Source organism: Hakea prostrata, chromosome 11 (assembly GCF_041222555.1).
Source record: "Hakea prostrata isolate BN-2017 chromosome 11, UWA_Hpros_2, whole genome shotgun sequence".
Lineage (NCBI taxonomy): Eukaryota > Viridiplantae > Streptophyta > Magnoliopsida > Proteales > Proteaceae > Hakea > Hakea prostrata.
In genome coordinates this window covers 18267776-18286247 of record NC_142610.1, presented here as the reverse complement: position 1 = coordinate 18286247, position 18472 = coordinate 18267776, and the positions used below count along the sequence as shown (strand labels likewise).

General features: G+C 35.8%; 1 protein-coding gene and 1 pseudogene across 11 annotated transcripts; both read right to left on the bottom strand.

Moving 5' to 3' along the window:
* Positions 1–272: 272 nt before the first annotated feature.
* Positions 273–10236, bottom strand: AGD15 (ARF-GAP domain 15). 11 transcript variants are annotated; one of them, XR_016170733.1, is made up of 9 exons: positions 9937–10236; positions 8489–8547; positions 8250–8340; positions 7914–7968; positions 7432–7522; positions 7137–7332; positions 5042–5234; positions 2874–3087; positions 1413–1495 (listed from the first exon to the last, which is right to left on the bottom strand). XR_016170733.1 is itself a non-coding variant. In XM_089139970.1 (8 exons), exons 1-8 carry the CDS (start codon positions 10069–10071, stop codon positions 1383–1385), a joined length of 936 nt encoding a protein of 311 aa, XP_088996096.1. In that variant the 5' UTR covers positions 10072–10236; the 3' UTR covers positions 273–1382. The 11 variants fall into 11 exon arrangements, 8 of the variants coding, with proteins under 8 accessions (XP_088996096.1, XP_088996100.1, XP_088996101.1 ...); XR_016170732.1 differs by having other exon boundaries at positions 1415–1498; XR_016170734.1 differs by having other exon boundaries at positions 1415–1498; positions 2874–3061.
* Positions 10237–13232: 2996 nt separating this feature from the next.
* On the bottom strand, positions 13233–14742 carry LOC149000551 (UPF0481 protein At3g47200-like; annotated as a pseudogene).
* Positions 14743–18472: the final 3730 nt, after the last annotated feature.

The following is an 18472-nucleotide window of genomic DNA, read 5'->3' as shown; positions in this document are numbered from 1 at the left end:
AGTCAAAAAGTTTAGGAATAAACAATTGCAATCTATCAAAAAAGTCCAGAAGTGAAGGATAAGAGGAAATTAGACAAGATAGTGGCACTTATTAGAATATTTCCAAATTATTCATTTAAGTTGTCCCCATTCATGTAACCTTTTTGAGACAAAGAAAGAGAAATAAGAATCTCCATTTAACATGGAATCTGGTTTCATTTGTGGTTTATCTGTTCAAGTGCTCAGTAACTATCCCTACCCCAACCCCTAACCCCACCCATTCTGCAATTAAATCTGAGTTTATTCTGCTTTGCTTCTGTACTAAAGAAGATGAGTTTAACTTATCTCAGTAGTTGAAATTATTCAAGGTTTCTTTATATGTCTTTATGCATAGAACAAGTGAAACATGTTGGAAGGCCTGCAAACAGTAGTTTAGGTCTTTTACTGAGGCTTTTCTGCTGTCCCACATAAACAGTGCTTGACAAAGACCAGATAAGATGGAATGTAGACCACTAAGTTCCAACTTCCAAAGACTTGAAGCTGAATTTTTTTTTCTTCTTTTTTTAATCTGAATAAAGATTTGGGATAATCTATTCTTCCAATAGCTTTTTGGTTCAAATAAAGGGGAAGAATCTAATCAAAGAAAACATACAAATGCTTTTATAGCAGCTGAACTGCTATCATTGGGACTATTTTAAGCATTTGAATTAACTATGTCTCTGTAAAGCTAAAAAATAATCAAGTGGGAGAGAGCATCATGGTCAAGACCTAGTATATTAAAGAAAGAAGACTAGCATAGCATGACTCTTTAATATTGAGCCCTATATATTTTTATTTATCATCATAGGGAACCTAAGGATTCAAACTTTAGATGTTAATTGGTCACCCTCTCCAATTAACATCTTCACACTGATTTATATTTCCTAGTGGAAACATTCATGTATTATCTTACCAGGGCACTTTTTTCACACACATTCATGTATTATCCAACCTCTGGTCAAGCATGATAGAGGTAGACCAGTCAAAATTGAATGTAACTTTTAAGTACCAAATACAAATAGATACTGCTCCAATATGTATGATGGCTAATGGTCCATCAATCAGTTAAAAACATAATGCAGCATTGAGTACAACAAATTAGCACTTGCTACAAGGCATTCAACAAAGAAATATGGTTTCTAAAATACCTTAGGGCAGAGTCAAGCAATTAAATCAGCTAAAAATAAACAGGTTCAGCAAAAAAAGAATATTCATTTTTATTAATTTCTAGAACAAAGAATAAGGGTTTCACAACCACCTGAACTCTGTCTCAGCTAAATTGCAACTGTAGATACAAAGAGGAACTCAAGTTCATTTAGTCCTAGAAAGTGGCATCACAAAGAATGTCATTTTAGAATGACATATCATAAAACTGTACTTGACAAGAAAAAGGAAGCAACGAAGGGTCTCTGGAGCACTGGACACTGGGAAAGTAGTAATTCCTCTAATAGAATGTCATCCGATATTCTGCTTTGTTCTGCTGTAAGGAAAGAATGCATGTTAGAATGGTCTAAGATTAAAAATAGCAGAATAATTTAGCAGCACCTAAAAATATTCCTGAAGATACAACAAACTGTGGGTGAGAAGTTTCTGTTAGGAAGTGGTATTTCCAGAAAAGTAACTCACCCTTTCTCCCCTACGCACTGCATTCGCAATTAAGCAAGGTTTATATGGATTGAGATTTTGTAATATTTGTCTTTGCTATATTTGACCAAAATTTCTATCAAAACCTAGATTGCTTATATCTGATTTATATTGAAAGAGTTATGTTTGACGTACATGGAAGCTGTCAGAATCGCTTTGAATGATAATATTTTTTAGGTCATCAAATGAGAATTTACCAGAATTCAGGATTTTCAGCCATGTTTTACTTTTCATCCCAAAAAAGATTTATGATATTTTTTTAGATATTAAGGAAACACCAGAATAGAAGGTTGAAAATTGCACCTACCTATGAAAATCCAATTTTTGTCCTTGAACTAGGGGATAGACCTTTATCCTTTTAGATTCAAATTATCTATGTACAATAACTTAGGTATATGAGATACTTAAGTGATATGAGGTCCAAGTAAGTGCATATGGGGATAAAGTGACACTTAATAGTGCCTATCTTGGTTTCTAGTCACATTTCTACAACCTTTGTTGCGGGTAAGTAAAAGTCATATATGCTTTTCTGATTTTAGGCCAAAAATTCAAAGAATGATCCAAAATTGGTTGAGTATGTGACTTTTTCAACTCCACCGTATCTTGTTCTGTTTTTCATATCTTGGTGCTTTGACAAGTTTCAACCAAGTTACTATTCCATCTTACAAACTAGCATTTAAAGAAGAAAATGAAACTGAAATTAAACTTCACTTTAAAGGGGACTCAAAACTCCTAAATAGACTCTATCACTAATTAGCCTAACAAAACTAACAATAGAAAACCTAATATCCAGCTAATAAAAATCTACATAAATAAACAACTAAGATACCCTACTAAACCCAAAAAACTAATCCTGGTTTGTCTTCACTTGGGTCCCCCAACGAATTGGGCTGGTTGAAGGAATTGTTCCTGCATCACTAGCCTAGAGGTCTAAACCAACAAATACATGTTGAAATCTCCATAGATTCTGTAGGCTAGGCATCTAACTCAGATGCTTAGCGAAATACATCAAAGCAATAATTCTGCAGGTGTATCATCTAGAAAAGCATAGATTTCAAACTACAGTCTCTTTTCTTTTCTTCTCTCTCTCTCTCTCTCTCTCTCTTTCCTTCTTCTTCTTCTTTTTTTTTTATTTTTTTTATAATAATTTGATGCGTGTGCGTCTGTGTGTGTGCTTGTGTGATTGTGTGTGCATTGTGTAAGAAAAGGACCTGATTTCTTGTCTTGAATGCATTATAAACCATCTTTTTGGTCCGTCCTCCAAGATCCTGGAAGTGCTCTTGCATCTATTGCTCCGAAGAGCCAAGAAAACACTACTATCGTTCAGCTAATGATTTCTTTGCAGGAGAAGATAATAACTGCCCCCTAGATGACATTGAAAAAGCCCATCATATTGATTCTGTTGAGAGGCATAAAAGTGTTAGCCTGCAAGAAGGAATGAAAGGTACTAATAAATAAACAGATCAAATCTTTCAGCACAGTGTTGATAAAGGCAAGCATGTTGAAGAAACAAAACAACCTGTTACAAAACTTAGAGCAGGGCAAGTTTCATTCAACTTAGGGCCTGCATTGTTCCCTGAAAAGTGAAAACCCTCTTCTTCAAATTACCCATAGTTTAAAGCCTTTTGATTCCAAAGTTGCCTTCCATGGTTCTAACTTGGTATTAATCTTTACTTTTGTCTTGTCCATCAACATAATATCTTTAGTAAAATGCATACACCAAGGAACCTCATCTTGAATGTCTTTGATTAATTCATCTATTATAAGTGCAAATAAATGTGGGCTTAATGCTATACGCAAAAATCTTAAAAACCCTAAGCCCATTCTTTTTGAGTTGAGATCCTAGAAAACTAGTCCCTAGTTGGGCCTCATCAATCTAGGGTTGTATCAACCGCACTGCCACCCCCCCCCCCCCAAAAAAAAAAAAAAAAAAAAACACACCACAAACACTCACAAAATCAAATATCTTATTTTTTTCTTCTTCTTAATGTAATGACATTAGGCTTTTCCTTTCTGGTTACTCTTTTCTTCCAGGTGTGATCTACCCTATTCTTCTACCCCTATAATCTTTTTCATTGTATCATATATTCCTCAATATTTTGTGTTCTTCCATATTACTATTTCTTGCCAACTAAACTGTTGCATAATCTTTGCTGAGCATTGCTTCTGACTTGTAATATGATCATCCAAGAATTTACTGAGTAATTAAGATCTGCTTACCAGATTTGATTATCATCTGCTATTAAGTTCTCTTGGTTCTTGAACTTCGCTTGAAATATATATACGGTTTCATGTATTTTCTGACATTCTTTATTTTCAGGATTCTTATAATAGCTATATTGTCCCGTCTTTTGCAAGACACTGAAAATCTTATATCTTCCATATTCTGATCTCATCAATTTCAAATTGATCCCAATTTCTAAGAGTGGTTCTAGGCTTCTAGCAGATCTGTGCCTCAAGAATGCCTTTTAGAACCTAAGCCACATCAATAACCCTCAAAACAGGAAAAGTTCAATATTTGCACTTCATACTACTATGAATAAGCCCCAGTTATGCACCGATTATCATTGATAAGCAGCCAAACATTTAATCATTCCAGACCAACTTATACTTCCTAGGAATCCTATCCATAAGCATCAATCATACAGCTAAACAATTTATTTATTTATTTTTTTAAAAAAAGGTAAACACTTTATTGATTAAATGTGAAAAGAATTGGTTGTGTCCATATCCATGACATGGGAATACACAAGGATTCGTATGGTTTAGTTGTTCCAAGGAAAAACTTATACATAACCATGGAAAGGAAAGATGATTGGAAAAGTTGTTCAAAGATGAAAAAATCAATGTTCTATAAGGACCTAAATATTGCCTTCTGTGGAGACTATTCTGACTACTTTAGTGGGTGATAGCATGAAATGTGCAGTAGTATTGACCTTCTTGATTGGGTTCATACATCTCCATGTGATCACTTTGATTTGAGATGTGGAATTTGGTGATCTCAAACTGACAATTTTACTCCTACTTACAAGATGAGGGGAATTAATTTTACTGGTTCACTTTGGGAAAATAAGTTCTTACCCAGCATTTAGAGTAGTGTAGTTGTGGACTATCAGCTCTTGACAAGGAAATTAATTAGATATACTGTTGGCAAAGATGAAGAAATCAACAATATCAGCTACAATAGCTAGGAATAGGATGAGCAGGGGAAGAGAATTGAAAATCTATATAGGTCTGTAGTTGACAGGGTGTAATTAATCCCCAATTGAGCAAATAGAGAAAAATGTCAACCACATCTATGGTTAAACTTTGGAATTGTTTTAGGTATGTGTTATCTCACTCACAGCATCAATGAAAGAATAAATTACTAACTACTTACATTCAAATGTTTGCCAGCCCATTGGAGAAACACTGGAACTACTCTTTTTTGCAACATCCAAACAGAGTGAACTGAAAAGATCAGCAGAAACTTTTTCCTTTCCAGTAGGTATTCCAAATTTGCGTTCTATTACTTGAGGCAGCCCTTTTGGAGGAGGTAACGTTGGCACCTTCTCATTCAATTCAACAGAACCCTGACAGATGTCAAACAGGCTTAACGATGAATCATATGACAAACAACAGCCAATAAAGATCAGATTTGAGAACCTTTAATACAGCATACATGAAATTTTTTCTAATGAATCCTATTTTGAAATCAAACGGGAGGAATTCATCTCATATAAGATGCAGTGGTACTCCATATTATTCATTCAATTTTATATTTTCTGGGATTTCTCTTTGAAACCATAATCTAGAGCCTTTTCTTTTAAAAACCACCAGAACCCTTTGGATCTTCCCTAGTATCTTGGATCCAAATCTGATACGGTTAAGAATGCTAAGATACTAGTTGAGACTATCAAAAATCTCACATCAATTTCTCATTGAAGCTGAAAACACTACACATCATCACCACTCTTACACTCTCATGTGATACTTTATTAGGAGCAAAAGAAAGTTTGCTTGTCGACACCTTTAAAGTGTAAATTTAAAATTTGAAACCCTCACCTTGCACACCTAAGTTTGTAAATAATCAATATTGAATGCCAATATCCTACCCAAATGAAATTAAACACAATAACAGGGTAAGATCATAAACCAAGCTATAGCACTCACACCCATCCCATTCAATCAGTTTCTCTGATTTTCATTACCATGTCGTTTTTCCGCAACCAAAAGCATCTATTCTGGTTTTCTGCCTTCTCACCAGTGTTTCTGTAATTTTTTGATTGCCGGCCAGCAATGAAGCATTTTCTGTTGCCTATCCTCCCTGAGGAACTCACAAAGATAATCTGCAACCCATTTTTTGAGCCTAATCAGCTCAAAGAAGTAATACCCCATAAAAATGGAGACCCCATGCCAACACTAAAATCTTTACAGCTTCTAGTCCTCATTGATATGGCTAAACGTGACATGATTATCCATGAATCTCCTTATAATCTGCTAAAGTACAAACCAGTGCCGGTCCTGCTCTTGCAACCATCAAGTGGATGCATTTTTTTCATGATTCAAGAAGCAAAATACTCTACGAGATGCGAAAAAGCCCAAGTAGAAGCTGTTCAAAGAGTATAAGTATTAGTAGTATAGTAGTAGTCCCATAGCTGTCTTCTTTTTTTTAAGGTTTTTTTAATTAGTTTAATTGAACCAGTGGTTCAACTTCAGTCCTTGTTCAGTTTTAAAGTTGTCATGTGACAATGAAGCACATGGCATGTCATATGCAATTAGGGCCCATTCATACCTGCCTATGATTTCTAAAGGAGGCAGTGTTTTGTTTTAGTACAATTTCTTTTCCTATTGTAACTAGGATTAGGTCCTAAGGATTTAAGCACCCTATTTATAACCCCTGCGTGGGAGGAGAAAAAGATTTGAATTTTCAAATATTGCTTATTACAAATTGCAAGAAGCTAGTGCTGCCTTCTTCTTTTTGTTTGCCTAATGAGTAGTTTTCTGCTTTATGATTACACCTAAGCTGGTGGGATTGGTTGGACAAATCGGCTCCTAAGCCAAGAAGGTTCTTCAGAGCTTCCCCTTCAACTAGACTGTAGATCACCAAAATTTTGGCTGAAACAGTGAAACCTAAATACTTTCTGTTTCGGTAGTGATTTTGACTTGGTAGCGCTTGAAATCAAGACATTTTGAGATTTCAGCAAGACCTAAAATCATATTCTCAGAACATTTTAGGTCTACCCTTGAATATTTTAGTGCCTTAAATCTAAATCGAAACACTCTTCTGTATTATAGCATTCAAGTTTCCATTGAACATGACCATACAACCTTAAATGACTTCCTCATAGCTTACCATGAAACCTACTCACAAATTGGCTCTGTTATATAATTCCTTACATTATCCTGAACACATTGTTCAACACATAAAAAAATCTTTAAGGGAGAGTCAACAGACCATGAAGATTGACTACAGAACTTTACAAGAACTATACCCAACGACGTCTATTTACTGATGCTGCTTGTCTGACACTAATATTGTCAATAGAAATGGGAGCAGATCCCATGAAGTTCTTGGAACTGCCAACGTTACTTCTATGGTCAATTCCCAGGTTGTGAGAGATGCTACTTTCCATCGGTTTTGAGATGAAATGTTTTCCATTTTTGGGAACCCATCTTTTATCTACATACCTGATAAAGCCCAAAGGATTAGAAAGCATTAGAATCTACAGATGTTCAAAACATACATCCAATTTCAAGGTCTGATAAAGAGTTTTAACGCACACATACTTTGCAGGAATAAAGCTCTCAATCCCACTTCTGTTGTAATTTGGTGGTAGTTCTGCTTCCCAATAGCTATTTGACTTTTCATTGTTTGTGGCTAGAAAGCAACAAAAATTAAAATCAAAGTTACCAAGAGATGTAGAAGCTTCCAAATATAGTCATTTTATGAAATAAAACTAACTGTAGAAAAACCAAGAGCATGTCAAAGAGCTTAAGTGAGCAAGAACCAACAGCATACCGGACAAAGAAAGAGCCCTCCTACTCCAATAATGGAGAAACTATTTGCTTCTAAAGCTCTTTCTCCATGCATTGATTTTCTTAATTTTAGATGAAAATGTGTAAAGCCTTGGAGGGTTTACCCTCCAATGACCATCACACCTTCCATGAGCATGCAGTGCAGGTATCAGTATGCTATTGGAGATTTGTGCTATCTTAGCAGTGTAATCAACATACATATTAGGTCTCCCATTCAAAGGAAGATTTCTCACATTGCATAAAGGAAACCTGCTCTGGCATCCAAGTGTCTAATGTGGTAGATCGTACCTGTGGAATAAAGTCAAAAAGCTAGGTCAATCACCAGTAGTTAAAAAACTCAAAAATCTAAATGTTGTTACAATGATGCTAATATGGAAGGAAGATTACAAAGTCATCTATCTATTTATACATGAAATATTAGAATATAGAAACTGAAATAACATCATTATTTTCTTCAGACTAAAGAAAATATGATTATAACCTGCTATTCTCATAGAAAAAAAATATAAAGGGACCATATTGAATTTTTGTAAAATATAAAATGAAAGGAACATAATAAATAAACAGACCTTTGATATGTGCACTCCAAGACTCCGATGTATGCCTGAACATTGTATGCAGATAAAGATCCCAAGGTTTATGCTGGCCCATCTAGGGCCCCTGATATATACGATATAATGATGTTTGAATTGAAATTTGAAGTCAACAGTCAAGGAAATGAATAGGAAAGAAATGAACAATCATGCTGCGCTAAATAACATGATTGACTTAGCTCTGCCAAAACAGAATTGGATTTAAAGATGCATACTTGGTCCTGCAATCTGCACATTCCCTATTCTCAGGGAGTTTGAGAAGACTTTCCAATATCTGCACATAATCAATCCAAAACATGAGAAGTGACAGATAAGAGCACAACCATCACTAGAATATGGCCCATACAGAGTGGCAATCGCTCATGAGCTTGAGTGACAGGAGAAAATTGACATGATTTTGGCACCAACATCAGTTCTAATGAATGGCGACCTCTTAAAGCTATTAGTGGTGAAACTAGGGACCATGAAAAAAAACCCCATGATTTTTGGGTCACTATCAAGATAGTAGGTCTAAACAATACTAGATCTATTAATATAGCTCTTCCTTGGCTGTACTTATATGCGGGAGATTCAACTTTGTTTATTGCTTGGATGAATAAAGAGAAGGATTGGCCTCGGAAATTATCTTACTTGGTCAAGAAAGTTTTTATCAGTGGATGGATGAAGAAACCTGCAATTGTTTGGGAGCCAAGACACAGCATTTCTGCAGCTGATTTATTGGCTAGGAAGAGGTAAAAAGTCTTTGTAAACTGTGGTACCATACCAGCGTATGTGAGGATGGGAGGAATAAGACTTTTCCCCATCACCAGTGCACTATATATTACTACATGCCACAATCCCTCATGTAGCTCGTAAATCAAAGGGATTTTCCCACAATACTCTTGGGTGCAGCTTTGTGCATGATCATGTATGCACAGAGTCTACATTTTGGCCCTTTGTCTAGTGAGGGGCAGAAATAGTACTACACACCTTCTCTGTCACTCATCTCCGATGAATGAAACAGGATAAAACCTATTGCATTGCAATTTTATACAATTCATAATTCAGAACAAAGATATGTTACTCATCACAAGAAGGGTAGATTGATGGTGCCCTACTTAATCTAAAATCAACAACTTGGCATGTGTGCCAGACATTTTTATGACCTTATTAGTTAATTCGGTACTTGCAACTTGATAGCTGGTTCCTATGACGAAGCAGGTGCATACAGGTTTTAAACCAGAGACACATGTTTTAACTACTTCAAGAGCTGGCGCTACTTTCGTAGCTCATAGTTTCAAATCCAGGAAAAGGAAGAAAACCCATCTTACAAGATCAGAAGAATTTCTATCTTGCCATCAGAAGACATGAAATAATTATTCTCAATTACCACCTATCTAGATAGAAAATATGGATACATAACAAAAGCACAACACCAAAATTAGATTCTGTAACGTAAAATAATCAAGAATCGTTGATCAGAAGAAAGGAGCAGAAAGAGGAGAAACCCACTAGAAGAAAGATATCTTTATAGATGAAAATGAAGGAAACCAGACAAAATCAATTGGATCCTCAAAAATTAATACTCATTAAGTAAATAAATAAATAAAAGAGGATAACTAAGAGCTGATTATGACCTACAGCAAGCAAAATCAATGAAACTGGAGTTTAATTTGATAAACACCTTCGTGTGCCTGGCATTAATCTCCTTAGAAATGGACGCTTTCTTGTTCATAATTGAATCTTCCTCCCTTCGAATGGACCGTAGAAGCTTACCAAAAGATCTCAGGAAGCGAAGAAGGCAAAAGAAAGGCAACATAAGCAAGAGACACGCATTAATTCCTGTTACGAGGATAAGAAAATCCGTCTTCAGATTCCTGGAATCCCGCCATTGTGAAACGCACGATCCATTGGTGAAGGGGCAGAAGCTGTCTGCACATTTCCCCCGCCCCCAAAACCCAGAAAAAAAGAAGAAAAAAAAACTCACCTGAGACTGCAAAATTTATTTATTTTTTATGTATTCTTATCCCTTTTCAAAAGGTGCGAGTTCGACTCTTTCTCTTCACCTTCAAAATGGATTTTTTTTTAAATTATTTTTTATTTTTAGATTTTATTTCTCCCTTTTTTTTTGTCTCAATTTTCTCTCTCTTATATGGTCACGTATTCTTGTTCCATAAATAATGAGGAAGTGGGTCCTTTGGATAATTTTGTTTTTGCCAGAGACTAGACTAGGAGAGAGGTTAGGACTTAGGAGACTTTGTTCAGAGGGGTGAACGCTCCTTTCGAGGACTTGTTTTTGGTCTCTAGCTGATTCGATCATTGTTGATATCTGAGCCTGCCTGTAGCATCGGTTAAACAAGTCTGCATAGTTTTTGGGCTAACATGACATTCTCAAGAAGACGATCATGGATAAGTCCTTGATAAAGTGCATGAAAAGCTATATTTTTGTCTAGATTTTCAATATGAATACTTAAATTGTTAAATTTTTGAATGAAGTCCTTGATTGACTTCGAATGATCTTGGTTATTTGAGAACAGTGTGTCCTCTTTCTTTTTTGTACTTGCACCCATAGAACAAAATTCCGTCGAAACTTGCGAAATTTCCACCGAAATTTTCCTTTTTGGGAACCTCGAAAACGAAAAATTAGGGGACTGAAAAAATCCTAAGTTTCAATCGAAACTTGTTGAAACCTCGAAACATGGTTCAACCCAGCTAGACCAGCTGCTTCATGAGAAAAAAAAATTCCCAAATTTCGTAGGAAACACAAAAATTTTCATGGGAATCTGGAAAATTTCATGGAAACTTGGGAAATTTCGTGGAAACTTGAGATTTTTTCCGGCAAGTTTTGTAGCTTTCTCAAATTTTCAATTTTTTTTTGTTTTTTTCATGTTACCCCAAATACCGCGACAAATACCCCCTCTATCAGGACTTCCCTATCTAAATTGCGTATTCCCTCAAATTGGTTATCTTAGGCATGTTGATGACCAGACTTTTAAAGTTACACTTGTCGATTACCTTGACAACCATAGGCATCAAATGTCATGGGATGTCTATGTTCGTTAGTTGGAGGAGATGATGTTACAGGCATAATACTACTTAGTTCATACGATGTATCCACTCTTGGCACTAAGTTGTATTTTGTTTTATTGTCAGTTACATTTGTATTTGATGTTTTGAAGTTAGAAATTATATAATGAATGCTATGTACTTAGGTAGTTAATTAAGTTTATCGTGTACTTCTCGGACAACTCTACATTCATGTTATGTACATTGAATGATATATCTACATTGACTTTTTAAGCAAAATACAGCCAATGTGTTCTTTATACTCTAATTAGCTTAAAATACTCCCTAAAATCTGTCGAAACTTGCACGAGAAAATCCTAAGTTTTCTCGAAATTTTCCAGTTTCCCACCTAGGTTTCCTATTTTCACTTGGTCAAAACTTGAGTTTCCCTCAAATTTTTTTCTATAATTGCACCGCTTTAGAAGCGTGATTGGAAGACTCGACCAAGCTGGTTGAACCATTCTTCCGTCCTAGAAACCATTCAGATGTTGCTCTAGTAGTGAGGTTGGAAAGATTTAGCACACGGCTACTTGACTGTGCATATATGAGGACATTACTGATTTATAGAGCATAATATGGTGCCTTGGGCACTTGGTTCCATCAAACATAGTGAAGGTTGGGCACTTGAAGTCTTTGGGAATATTTGCTTCCGAAATAGTTTGAACAAAATGATCTTCCTTTAGTACGGAATATAAGTCATCTTTACTTGAATCTTTTAGCTTTTTTAATATTTTATCAAGATCTTCGAACCGCCAGTCAACATAATCTGTTCCTTTGGTCAAAACTTCATTGTTACCCCCTCCTTCGTCGTGCTCGGCTAGGGGAGGACTAATTTCTTAATCTTTGAAATCTTCATCTCCTTGGGGGAGGGTCCTCGGACACTACCCCACGTGTTGGTGGGAATTGCTAGCTGACCTTAACTTTAGAATGCGTACTTGTTAATGATGATGGTGTCTTGGTATTTATAGATCTTAGGAGATTACCTTAGCTATGATAGAGTTTGACTGGGACTCCGTTGTGGTTCCTGACTTCTCCAAAGCAGGAGTAGAGTCTTATTCACGGGGAGAATATTACTTGTATGTGAGTCCAACTTGGACTCTAAGAGTAATTTGAGCTTCTTGACCTAGTTAGGGACTCAGGATTTTTGTTCCTAACTTCAAGGGAGTCAATTACAATTTCAAAGAGTGTGCATTACTGAGTACCTTAGTTTGTTGTGGTCCAACCAAGGTTTGATTGGTCAAGTTCGTCCTTGGTCGGACCAAACCGATCTACTATGGGTCATCCATATCCATATCCATTATCCATCTAACCAGTAATCAAGTTCCTTTTGCAGATCTTACCCAAAAAAGTTTATTCTACAACACTATTTTCAATTCCGCACCAGCCTATGATCATCTGATAAAAAGAAGATCCCATAGGTTTGCTCCAATTATATGCAGTTGAGGCATCCAACATTGAGAAAGTCTCCAAAATTTTGCAGCCAGTAGGAGCTGGGTAATAGTATGTACTATGATCGTTTGTGAAATTATTTACACAGTTGAGGCAGAGCCATGAAACCCTCATATGGTATCAGGTTTAACCACCAGTCAGCCTTCTTACACAACCTATAGCGAGAAGCTTTAACCAAAACCCTGACCCTGCCTTAGTTTTCAGAATAAACCAGGAACACCTCACCCAATAACCCTGTTGTGATCATTTCTACATAAAACACACATGTAACTGAATATCTTTTATTACCATTCCCATTTAGTGGGACACACCTTACCACAATCCAAGAAAAAAAGTTACAAATTACAAATCAAATTAAAAAAAAAAAGAAAAAAAAAAAAAAAGAAGAGAAGAAGAAGAAGAAGAAGAAGACATGAAGAAGTGAGAAATCCTGTGCCCTAAACGTCAAGCAGGAAGCTGTGTCGTCTACTTATCCTTAGGAGCTGGGAATATTGAGTAGTAAGTCTGAACGATAGTGAGAAAGCCAAGAAGCACTGCAGCAAAGAAGGCAATGACTGTCCATGGACTACTAAAATGAGAGGTCACACAGTCAGTTACCCAAAGCCAACCCTTGTTGTTGAAATGATTCTGAATGAGGTTTCTAACATGTCGATACTGATCAAAATTTGGAGCCAAGTCAGTCGCCAATTCATTAAAAAGATCAGCCACATGTTGGTCACTACCCAGGAAATTTTGGAGCACACCTTGAACTCTGAGCTCTTTCACATCTTCTGGACCATCTATGAGGGAATCCATGAAGCATATGAAGGAGGTGATTTCACCATTCTTCATGAAATCAGGACATGCTTCGTAAGCTGCCAAGTTTAACCACTTCGTCTTGAAAGAGTCATCAATGATGGTGGCAGGAAGGAATAGGCGTGCAATTGGTCCCCGTGAAATGAAGTCGACCTTGTTTTCGGAAGACTCATCGCTGATCACACACTTGATCCCTGAAGCTTTGAGCTCATGGACGGAACGGAAGGACTGCCACCCATTGTCTATAGCCTCCTTGCTGCGGCTTTACTGTATGAAGGAGCTCAGTTCGGAAAAGGTCAAGCAGATGAAGTGGATTATTATCATCTTTCTTCGCTAGCACCGGGATTTGGCTTTTCATCGGCAGGTGAAGTTTGCTCTTTCTTTGGCTTGAATAGACGTTTGCTATCAATTTGGCTTGAATAGACGCGAGCAACAATTCGCTGGTGAAGTTTGCTTTTCACCGGCAGGTGAAGTTTGCTCTTGCTTTGGCTTGAATGGACGGGAGCAACAATCCGGTGAAGTCTGCTCTTTCTTTTGCTTGAATAGACACGAGCAACAATCCAATGACCTACCTTTGATGCCTTCGTGCTTTGTCTGGTTTATTGATGAACTGTTGGAATATGTTTTCTTTTTCATTTTCTTGTGATGGCATGAACTCCTCCTTCAATGCTTGAAGAATAGTATATGGGAGTTGATTTTCAAGCAATAACAAGTCCATTGTCATGATGGCTTTGTGGTCATTCTTAATCTGGACATCATTAGGATTTTTCAGAATGCAGTGAATGAAATACACTACAAAACAACCATCCAAGAACATCAAGCACTTGAATTCTTCCTCATTGAACTTAGCTAATTTCAAATCATCCTTCGCATAACATTCTCTAGCCTTGTGTGCCACCTCATCGAACTTTTCACTCTGGAAATAGTTGTTGAGGCTTTTTCTCTTAGTCTTTACATAAGAGCCGAAATTCTGCACAAGTTCAATCTTGAGGGTATGCCCCAGCACAAGCTTTGGGTCGCCGTGGTGGTATGGACCAATGGAGACGAGTCTTGGGTCATAGTTAACCTTGTTCTTTTCAACTTCTCTAAGAAGTCTTGTAACTCTCTGTATCTTAGCAGGTCCTTTTCCTACAGCTTCTCCAGATGTGATACCTAAATGGTGTTTGAATTCAAAATACATAACAATTTATCAATTAGCAAAAGTGTGTGGAAAGCCCAATCCCCATAAGATAATAACAAATAGGGATAATTACTGTTGCTCCTCGGTAGTTTGATTTTATTACTAATAAAACCCTGTTATTTATGAAAACGTTCCCCCCCTTATAACGGTGTTAAGTTGCCGTTAAGTTTGAATATTTAATGTCTAATTTGCCCTTCATTAAAATTAAGAAACTAAAGGACGATTCTATCCTATTTATAAAACCATATTAAATGTCAATTTTACCCTAAACTTCATTTATTTTGAATTAATGAAATGGACAAAATTCAAATCCGATTTGGTTGAATTGATTTCCCTTCCTCTTCGGTTCTTTTGGTTTTTCAATCATTCTTTCTTTTTTGGTATTTTTGTTTTTATTATTTTTTATTATTAAAGAATAAAACGGATTATAGTTTTTTCCCCGATTGGGTCTACTTGACAAAAGGTAAATAAATAAAGAGATAAGTATAAGGGTATTTTGGGGTTTTTGGAATATAAAGATGCCACATCTCGGTTACTCGGACTTACGGTGGGGGCTGTATTATAGACGTTGAGGTTGGATTAGTATTTTGGTCGGGGGATCTGTAATAAAATCGTGCAATGTATTATCCCTAACAAATATCAACAAATGGCTTCTGGAAATAAACATCACACCTGTCATGGACAAACACCCCAAGAATACATTACACAACCCACAACATGAGTATAAAATGCTAGATACTCACTTCCTATATTACCATTGCAGGGGTATATAATGAAGAATTGAAGGTAGCAGGATGGAGCGTGGGACTTATGGAGCATGGCATTTTCGTTTTTGCTAAAGTAGGGCAGATGGAAAAAAGTAACTCCATAGAAGCGTTAATGAAGACAATAAATGAAGGCGTAAAGAACACAGACACAGATCGCATCAAAGAAATGTGGACCAATGATGTGAAGGCAATCCCTCTCTTTGACGCTCCACCCAAGTTGCACTGGCCTATTTACCTAATATCTGATTTGGTAGACATTATGTCTACATTGCTAAATGCTACATTTTGTAATTATAAGTCCCCAACATTCCTTAACTCTCTAAATAATGTAGCTAGTAAGTTTATTAGTGATTATGCACCAACCAACAGACAAGTAGTTTGAGCCTCATACAAACTAACAACATATCTATGATGCTCAGTAATTAATATGCTTCTTTTCTTTGATAAAAAAAAGTGTGTGGAAAGCAATTCTGAACTCAATTTTAGGTTTTTTCTTAAAAAATTTAGATGATACCTATAACCTATACATGCAAGTAAAATTTTCAAGCGATTCCAATTGTCTATAGGTGCCGGCCTTCCTTGCATGCCAAGTACCGGCCAGGTAATTCCAGTTGAATGATTTAAATTTAAACCTTAGTTTTATTCCACATCCTTGTGGCTGCATGCGATGTAAAAAATGGCTGAGCCAATTTCCCCCCCCTTTTCTTGTCTCAAAGAGCCAAAGAAATTGAATAAATGAATGATTCACTTCTTGCTATGGTTTAGAAGGGAAAAACATCCTCTGCTGTGTGCACAACAGTGTAAATTTATGCTTAATAACTAGTTGATAAAGCAAAGAAATTACAAGGCATAAATCCGCACAATGGCTGAGGAATATTTTCCGGTTCAGAAGTCTCTATATATGTTTTGTATTTTCAAGGGATTTTTTTTTTCAAAATTCTATTTGTTTGGCTGAGAGCCAGTTTAACAGCAAAATTCCATCCCCATTGATAAACCCATGAAGGAGAGAAAGCTTACATGTCACTTTCATTGTAAAAGTGGACCCTTAATGACGCTCTTTGTGTAGATTGACGAGTTCAAGTTCATCTATTGTATATGGAAATGGTCATTTGATAAACTCGCTCAAAAAATATTTCCAATTAAACTTGCAACATGAAAATTCTAATTTTTGAGCAAGGATATGAGATAGGAAAGCACGGTAAAAGGATTTGCAAGTACAATTGTTTAAAAAAGATGTTCACAGTCAAACCATTTTTCTCCCAAATTAATTTTAGCACATTACCTTTAAATTAAAAAAAATAATAAAATTAAAAAAAAAACACAAAAAGAGAAAAAGATAGGGTGACACTGGTTGTTGCATGCATGGTATCTCATGCAACCAGGGCGGAGCTTCCCCTAAGACTGTCCCCCCCCCCCCCCCTGATCTTTTGAAATTTTGTAGAGAGACTCCACTGGTTCTCTTTTCAAGTGTGAAATACCAGCACTTGGGTTCTCCTGATTGAAAAAATACCACCACACATTCCCTCTCCCCACCCAAAAAGAAAAAGAGAAAAAAAAAAAAAAAAAAAAAAAAACTGCCTCTGCCCCTATATACAACTGTGAGAAATATCCATGAAAGCAATACCATACAAACTTACCTAACTAATCAAAATTACCCTTCTCTTTAATCGAATGAGAAAGCATGGAATACCTGATGATAAGAGATTTTCACGCTCCAAGATAAGGTTCAAATCCTTGCATGTTTGAGGTCCTGCTTAATGTATTACAACAAGAAATGCAAATCCAGGTGAGGCATTATAGTAAAGCTGAATCAAGGAAATGCAGTAATGGAAGTGCAGCTATTACCTATGTCTAACTACAGCATCTCCAGAACTAACTGAAGGAGTGTTGGAAGAGGCCATTCAAGAAACACAGAGACGTAAACGTAATTCGTAATAGTTCTTATTTTGTTTGCATTGGTGTGTTTCAGTATCCAAAAACTATATATAAGCATAAAAAGTTAGTTTTTTTTTTTTTCCTTTCTTAGTTGGAAGCATCATAATCTATTATTACTCAAGCAAGGTATTACATAAGAATTCCAAAGTTAGTGTCTCTTTTGTCTTTCTTTTCTTTTATCATCTAAGAAGGAACTTATATGGAAGAGAAAGATAAGAAATGATGCTGGAGTTTCATCTTTTATCTTCATAAAGACACACGAGATACACGAGATATTGTGAAAAGAACAACTGAAATGAACAGGCTTCAACAATGGCTTAAATTAGTTATGAAGTAGGGAATCTGGGGCAGAAAATGCTTTATTTGATGTCACCATTGTGACAATTTAAGAGAGATAGAATATTGTGGACTTGTTAGCATAGAACTAAAGTGAAAGTAGTTCTTCTTTATAAGTAACCAATAAAAATAAAACCAAGCAAGCTAACTAAATCTTCTTTAATTATCCTGATTTGTGTGCTTAGAGGTTGGAAAAAACTACTCAACACTAAAAACCCATAACGACTCAAATCTCATGTCATGATCTTCAAAAAATAAAATTCAATCATCTTCTTCAAATTGTTATAAATGAGAATGTTATTTGTTATAATAGTAAAATACATTTAGGGTTATAAATCGATTTTACTAACAAAATTCTTGATTGATTAAATGTCAAATTTTACATAGATTGATTTAAATGCTTTCCCTAGCAATAGGTGTTGTAAACCTTTTTTGTGGACTTGAATATTTTTAACCATTTTTTCATTTTAATATTTATCGAGGGTTGGGAGTGAAGAGGGAAGGATCACCAAGTAATATACTTGCTTTTATATACCATCATGGAAACAGTATGAATAGTGCTTTTCATTGTCTGATTAATGTCATGTTCATGATTTTTAAATTCTCTTTTTTCCAAACATTTTTATTTTAAAATTAATTTTTTTTCCTTGCTCGAATAAAGTTTTCATTGTTTATAAAAAATTTAAAATAAA

Coding starts and splice junctions, on each gene's coding strand:
- AGD15 (XM_089139970.1), bottom strand. CDS start 10,071: ATGTTGCCTTTCTTTTGCCTTCTTCGCTTCCTGAGATCTTTTGGTAAG. Junction 8,548..9,936: donor TTAATGCCAGGCACACGAAG/GTGTTTATCAAA, acceptor GATTATGTGCAG/ATATTGGAAAGTCTTCTCAA. Junction 1,499..5,041: donor GGGCTGGCAAACATTTGAAT/GTAAGTAGTTAG, acceptor CTTTCCTTACAG/CAGAACAAAGCAGAATATCG.